Below are 7,686 nucleotides of genomic sequence, written 5' to 3' on the forward strand. Positions count from 1 at the left end.
TAGTAATTGGCTTAATTTTATAGGGACCCAACTAAAAAAAAAGAATTGGTACAGGGACCTAAATAAAAGGAAAAAAAAAGTGTAGGAACCCAATTAAAAAAAATTTTGGTGTAAGGATTCAATTAAAAGAAAAAAAAAGTATAAGAACCTAATTGAAAATTTTGCGAAACTATAAGACCAGCAGAGTAATTAAACCTATATATAAAACATCAATATTTCAATAATTTTAATGATTTGAATTACCATTGAATAATAGCTCAAATGACATAGTCTCTCCATACTCAATTAAGAGGTTACAGATTCGAATTTCATATCTTTAGTAAAAAAAAAAAAAACGATTTTAATTAATATATATTATATAAATCTTTTATAACTAAAATGAACGATTAAAGTGACCGAAACACCGATATTTAAGATACATTTGAAATGAAATTCTTCCAAAATCCAAACTGATTAACTTATTAGCTTCATCAATGACGTCAGCATTTTCGGCACAAATGCAGCTGCAAATTTTGTACTTGTAGCGCGTGACTTTCTAGAACTTTGACTATCTTTAATTTCTTAATAATACTCGCAATTAAACTTTGTACACAAAATTTCAAAAGATCCATTCACATTGATTGTTGAGTTCGGTCCTCGTTTTTAATTTTCACTTTTTCCATGGTCATACAGTTCCTAGAAACATGTTATGAGAATTCTGGTGATGCCACACACACACACTTATTAACTCTTGTGGTCAAGAAACAAACGCTTCCTTAAATTAAATTGCTTTCTTGAAAACAAAAACAATTAACATCGTGGGACTGTTGTGATTTGGAATTTGTGGGTTGCTGCACCTACTTCTGTGTTCATCCTTCTTTGCTTTTAACATTTTCTTTGACTTTTCTCTAGGTTGGTGTTTCTTTTTTCTTTTTCTTTCATCATTGCTTTTTATTTTTCATTATTTTCTTTTCTTTTCTTTGTTTTCATGGGTGTCTCTTCCTGCTGTATGTGTTGCTCTCTCTAAATCTTCTTATTAGAATGATCATGATATAATATATGATTAGTTGTTTAATCTGAGTTTGTTTATTTTGGATGAAACAGTTACACCTTGGTTGGTTGGTGGTAACAAAGTTGAGGCAGGAAGAGACACTGTGAAATTGAAAGCGGAAATGGCCCAGAACGGAAGAGTGATGCAAAATTGTGTGTATGCTTCTAATCCCTACCATGAATGCACTGAAGCTTGTGTTCACAAGAGCAAGGACCCTAACTACAAGCCTCACAAGAACAGAAAGGGATTTGGTTAGTTATGCACGCCTTCTGTTTGATCTTTTTACTCACTCAAACTTTTATTGCTGTTTTGTTTTGTTGTTTTGTTTTGTGTTTGTTTTTAGTCTAGGAGTGCTTAGTTCCAATCTTTGAACACATGCATCTTATTTCTCTGTTTTTTTCCTTAAAAGATTATCGAAGAAGTGTTACTGATGGTGAGCTTGGAAAAAAGATGAATGAAGAAAAACGCTCTCAATCTGGTTGTCCTAAAGCATCTAATCCTTACCATGTGTGTGATGAAAATTGCAACAAAAGAAGAGTGGCAGGAGCTGATTCAGGTTCCCACTCTGATTTAAGCTTATAATAAGTAACCTACCATTTAGTATCAAATTTCACGATTTTAGTCCCAATAATATTTAACCAGTTATACAGTAAGTGAATTTCTTCACCCTCTAAGAATTTTACTATTGCAAAGTCTTTCTCACACGATTTGATTTGAAGAATAAGATTCATCTCAAGGGGGAACCTGAGTAATGTTTCCGGTAACTGCAAAAGTGTCGCAGGAATTCAACTTTTTAGTTAAAGATTGACAATGATATCTAGAATCATTTGATTCAATTGCTTGTGTACAAATGGTATAGACTGTCTTGCATACTGATTTAATTTTGTTTGACCATTTCATGGTAATGGATTTATATTATTTGACAAATCATTCTGCCGTCCATCTCATAGATGCAATGATACATGTCCTGTATATTTGTCTTGCATGTTTGTCCATGCATATAAATTGGTTAATGAAAGTGTTAAGCCTTATCGTTTCTGCTTATTTAATTTGTTTGGCTCGGTAGAAAATGTGGTGATGATGTAGATTATTGATATGGCTAGATAAATTTCACACTATGAGTATATGCCTGACCAGAATACTTTAAAATTTCAGTTGCCAATTCCTTAAGCTTTGGCAGGAAGAAGCATGGATCAAAACCAGAACTTCCTGTTCTTGACAGTGTTCCACCCTCGAAAATTGGGGCTATTTATCTCTCTGATGCTTCATCACCCCTATCAAGCTATTCTGACTCTGGAAGGAAAAAGATGGAAACAAAAAACAGTGAGATAGTACCAGCTTCCGGAGAAATACACGTCGCAGATATCATGGTAATTCCTTATTTCCTTACATATTTCAACAAACAATACTTTATTTTTTTTTAAAAAAAGTTTGGCTTATTTTACTTGTCTCTTCCATTTTTTTTCTTTTGTCAGCCTGTTAATCACAAAGTCCAACCGAAGGATGATGCTGAGGAATTTGCCGACCCAAGACAGACAAAGAAAGAAGTGGACAAAAATGGTTCAAACAAAGTTGTTCCAGTCACCTCTGTTGATGATACCGGGGGTCTTACTGCCTCAGCTGCTGCCATGGACTTTGCTTTTTCTGCTACACACAATGGTAATGAAGATAGTGATGGAGATGACACCGAGTCTGTGGTATCTGAGTCCCGTGTTCCAGTTGGGAAGTACCATGTCAAAGAGAGCTTTGCTCCCATCCTGCTTTCCATCTTTGAGAAGTATGGAGACATTGGAGAAACCTGCCACTTGGAATCAGTTGTGATGAGATCATATTACATTGAGTGTGTGTGTTTTCTTGTCCAAGAGTTGCAATCTGCATCAATTATGCAATTAACAAAGTCCAAAGTCAAAGAATTGATGGCTATTCTCAAGGATGTAGAATCTGCCCAACTTCGCGTTGCCTGGTTGCGTAGCATACTCAATGAAATTGCTGATAACATTGAACACATCAACGAGCATCGCGCAGTGGAGGCAGAGAAGGCCAAATCGAATCACGAAGTGGAATTGCTGAGGAAAGAGTTGGAGTCAGAAATGGCAACTTTGGCTCAGAAAGAGCAAGAGGTAACTGATCTTAAAACAAGAGTTGAAGAGATGAGAGGGCGTTTGAGTGAGCTTGAGCTGAAGTCTTCTGATCTGGACAAGAACATGTCATCTATCAAGTCCAAGGTTGATAATTTGGATATCAAATCCTTGCTAGATCAACTATTGTAAATGCAAGAACTAAGAAATTTGGTCTTTGAAGTGCACATTTAGTATTGAGTTGATGGTTAACAGGGTAGGATATGTTACTGAATAAACTAGCTTGGAGGTTACATTTTCTAGCCAAGATAGTATTAAGTAGTATGAAGAACAATGAATGCATATAATGCATATTAACACACTTTACACATGCACCCTCACAATTGTACTTTCAATTATTTATTTATTGTTTATATATCTAATAATTCCCAGTCCTTACATCCCAACAAAATTGGGTTGATGGCATGGCAATCATCAGGGAATTTTGTTTGTTGGGAGCGAAGGGGTTATTCCCTGCTTTCTGTGCTCTTTGATTGATGATGGTCTGTAATATTTTGAAGTTGAATTTGTGTCAATTTTAATTTTAAACCATGACACGGGTATCCAAATTTTAATTATTCCGGACTTAAGTGTGTGAATTAGCCAATAAGGGCTTGTATTCAATTATGACAGTAATATATATAATAAATCCTTGAATAGGTTTTCAACTAGTGTGGATGGATGTAAGATGTGATAGTAAAGATCGTTGATGTTTGGTGTTTAATCTTTCAGTCTTGGTAGTGTAAAATTACTTGATATTTTACATTATATATAAAAAAATTAAACTAAATTTTAAGATAAACTTTACACAAAAAAGAAAAAGAAAAGAAGTTTATATTGTAAAATAAAGCAAAATGATTTGTTTTACAATATAAACTTTGTTCTAAGCTCATCCGGATGAGTTCATTTTAAAAGATATTTTACAAGAACGAACTTTATTTTCTATTTCATCACAAAATAGAATCTTATGACTTGTTTCATTAAAGAATGATAAATTCTGAAACACATTTAGACGAGTTTACTTTAAAAGATATTTTTAAAATAAATTTTTTATCCAATGAAATTAAGTGTTTATTTAGGCGTTATTATTTTGATAAAAAAAATTTCTTTAATAAAAATATCTTTTTTTTTTAGCGTGTTTGACAAATTTCTAGTAGTAAAAGTAAAAATACTAGAAAAATAAAAAAAAATTTCTTTTTGAGAAGTTGTAATTTACATATTTTTTTAAAAGATTTTTTTCTCTTAAAAAAAAATATTTTTCATATAATAAATAAATAAAAAAATAATTTTATATTGTTATATCCAAACATAATTATAAATAAAAAGATGTTTTTGTATGAGATATCCAAATATAAAATTACTTTTATTTTTTTATAAATCTTTTTTTTAAAAAATAACTCAAAAAAAATCTTTTTTCAAAAATTTATCCAAACAGGTCCTTAATCTTCTCTCAGAGATGACGGTATTATTTAATCTGCTAAGTTAGCACAAAACTAAAAATCAATATTTTATATAAAAAAACTTATTTAACACCAAAAGATTTTTTTTGCACGAAATACAGTATCAGTAAGGATTATCGAATTAACTACTAAATTAATTTAAATAAATTAAAAATAAAAGTATATATATATATAATAAATTTTAATATAATTATATTACAGTGATTACAATAATTATATAAATATTATTAAAATTAAGTCGTTTTTTTATGTTTTAATTTTAATAAAAAATATCATAAAAGTCATCGTAGCATAGTTATATATATATATATATATATATATATATATATATAAGTCACATTTTTTTTTTCAATTTTATCAATAATTTATAAAATATCACATTACCGTAGCATAATCATATTTTCATACTTCATACCACAAACCCTAAAAAGTAAGAAAGAAAAAAAAGGGGGAAAATATCAAATTAGATACCGTTTGGCGTTAGCTGTGAGATTGGAGCTTCAATTTGTTGAATACTAAATACTGAAATCCAAATCCGATTCCAATTCGCTTCGTGCTTGTTGCGAAGCCCTACTGTCAGATCGCTACTGCCACCAGGTTCGTCTCTTTCACCTCTTCCTCTTCTCCAGTTACGTTTTTCCCATCGATTCGCTTAGCTTCTCTAAATCTTTTATTTCGCAGAAAAATCGATTTCCCCAACTTTTTCAGCAATTTCTTTAATCCTCTTGATTTTCGATTTATGTCAGCTGCAATAATTCTGTTCTCAATTCCATCTAAGTTCTGAAGGCGCGATTTGTTTAGGGTTTAGGGTTTGGTGCTATTTCTTGTGGAATGATAATTTTTTTTTACATGCCGGAAACTTCAATAAGATATTTGTTTGTTTGTTTGCTTTAATTGATGCAGGAACAGGTTTTGAGGGATTAAGAATATTCTGCAGAAGATGTCTGAGGAACGAGCAGTTCATCCCGATTGTCGGAATGCTAGCAATCCTTATCATGAATGTAGTGATTACTGCTTTAGAATCATAGCCGAAGCAAAAATCAGGATGCAACAAAAGGAAGCTGGTTTGTTTCTTTTCAATCAGTGTCTATTCTGTTTATTTCATTTGACGATTTGCTTCAATGATTCATGCTTTTTAACTTTCTCAAGCAATTGAATCTTACCTTCTTGTTATTGTTTAGTTCTAGCTTTGTTTGTGTTCTTGAATAATAACCACGGTTAATCATTAAGGTCACTGTTAATCTCCACCGGAAAAATTATGTTTCTAGGTGTGGTGACCATAATTGTGTTTGATCATATCCCACCAGTAAAAGAAAGGAAGCTTAAGTAGATAAGCCTATCATGCTGAACAATGTTTCATTTCAATTTTAAACTTATAAGTCAAAGAGCAAAGAAGTTTTCTTTAGTTATATTAAACTTTTTTTCTACTTTTTCAAATGAATAGATTGGTGTAGTTTGTCTGTCTGTGTTTACCGTTTGTTTCCTTTGTCTATCAGAAGTTGCACAAGCTAGCGGTGGAAGTCGTGGTAAGCAAGCTGTCCAGGAAGAGTTATATCCGGATGAGGAAACACATGATGAAAGGCCCGCTCTTGAAAATTCTGATAGTGAACCTGACATGCCTGCTCCAGAGGAAACGATGGATGGGGGCTTTGCAAATCTCTCGGGGAGACAGAAAAAGTGGATGGAGTTGAGAGCCAAGATGGTAATGTAATCAGAATTTTTTTTGTTTCAAGACTTGGTTTCTTTTCGAACCTTTCAAGAAGTCTTAGGCTTGTTTTATTTCCCTGGCAGCAAGAAGCTAAAAAGCGAAATCAAATCGAAATAGCTGCTGAAAAAAAGAGGATGGAAGCTCCAACCGAATCTAGGGGTGTTTCTAAACAGAAGTGGCTTGAGGATAGGAAGAAAAAGATTGGAAAACTCCTCGATGCAAATGGATTGGATATGACAAAGGCATATATGCTTGACACCCAAGAGAGTGCAGAAGGGAAATACAAGAAATGGGAGAAAGATCCTGCTCCTTTTGGTTGGGATGGTATGCTGAATACTTATCCAAGATTTTTTACTCCCTTTTATTATATTTATTTTCGGCTATCGTCAAGTCAGTGTTATCAAAAAGTCGCTAAAGCGAAATGGAATTTTCAAAAACTGGTACACTGCTGTAGTGTAGCTTATTTCCTTTGTTATGTTTTTGTGTGTATTATACTTCTCTCTTTCCTTTGTTCTTCCCTTTTTTTTTCTTTCTATCAATTGAAGCTAATATGCTGTTTTTGTTCAGTTTTTAATCAGAAGACGCTATACAATGCATACAAAAAGCGGACCAAGAAAATTGATGTGGATTTAGAAGAATACAATAGAATGAAAGAAGCTGATCCGGAGTTCTACCGTGAAGCCTCAAGTCTCCAGTATGGAAAGGTATACTACGAACAAATATTAGCATATTTTCGTTTTCAGGATCTTGTGTGTGTTGTGTATCTCCTGACAAGTCTCTCCTTACATTGTAGGCACCAAAAATCTCAGAGGACAAGATCGACAAGATGGTACAGGAGCTAAAGGATAGGGAAGAGAAGCGCAAGTCGTTTAGTAGGAGAAGACGGTTTCATGAAGAGAAAGATATTGACTCGATCAATGATCGTAATGAGCACTTTAACAAGAAGATTGAACGAGCCTTTGGTAAATACACACTGGAGATTAAAAATAATCTTGAACGAGGAACCGCATTGCCTGACTAAGGTACCTGCCTATGTTGTCATATGCGTTTTCTGGAACTGATCTTTGATCTTGTAATATTGTGGACTAGTGTTTTGCGATTCACATGTGGATCAATGTGAAGTCAAATATAGCTTTCCAAATTATGGTTTTGGCCTTTGTCTTCCACTTTCTTACGCAATTGTAAGATCGTTCTGGATCCTAAAATGTCTTGCGTATATGTATATCTTGGTGCCTTCCTCTAATCCTTTCCCCTAATGAACAATTATTGGTTTTGCTGTCGTGGGAGGCCGGGTGCAAATGTTTATCTAATAATCATTCCCAACCACATTCATGAAATCATTCACAAATGTCAAACCGTTGTTACGGCTTA

At 33.1% G+C, this 7,686-nt stretch overlaps 2 protein-coding genes across 5 annotated transcripts; both read left to right on the forward strand.

Annotated features, from left to right (window-relative positions):
• Positions 1–542: 542 nt before the first annotated feature.
• On the forward strand, positions 543–3,725 carry LOC112775619 (uncharacterized). 4 transcript variants are annotated; one of them, XM_025819373.3, is made up of 5 exons: positions 543–891; positions 1,084–1,281; positions 1,440–1,586; positions 2,186–2,400; positions 2,506–3,725. In XM_025819373.3, exons 2-5 carry the CDS (start codon positions 1,152–1,154, stop codon positions 3,298–3,300), a joined length of 1,287 nt encoding a protein of 428 aa, XP_025675158.1. In that variant the 5' UTR covers positions 543–891; positions 1,084–1,151; the 3' UTR covers positions 3,301–3,725. The 4 variants fall into 4 exon arrangements, with proteins under 4 accessions (XP_025675158.1, XP_072084039.1, XP_025675157.1 ...); XM_025819372.3 differs by having other exon boundaries at positions 589–986; XM_072227938.1 differs by lacking the exon at positions 1,440–1,586 and having other exon boundaries at positions 546–891.
• Positions 3,726–4,946: 1,221 nt separating this feature from the next.
• On the forward strand, positions 4,947–7,465 carry LOC112776172 (uncharacterized). The gene is made up of 6 exons (XM_025820212.2): positions 4,947–5,204; positions 5,511–5,671; positions 6,104–6,309; positions 6,399–6,639; positions 6,883–7,019; positions 7,109–7,465. Exons 2-6 carry the CDS (start codon positions 5,548–5,550, stop codon positions 7,334–7,336), a joined length of 936 nt encoding a protein of 311 aa, XP_025675997.1. The 5' UTR covers positions 4,947–5,204; positions 5,511–5,547; the 3' UTR covers positions 7,337–7,465.
• The last annotated feature ends 221 nt before the right edge of the window (positions 7,466–7,686 follow it).

This window comes from Arachis hypogaea, chromosome 19, assembly GCF_003086295.3.
Source record: "Arachis hypogaea cultivar Tifrunner chromosome 19, arahy.Tifrunner.gnm2.J5K5, whole genome shotgun sequence".
Lineage (NCBI taxonomy): Eukaryota > Viridiplantae > Streptophyta > Magnoliopsida > Fabales > Fabaceae > Arachis > Arachis hypogaea.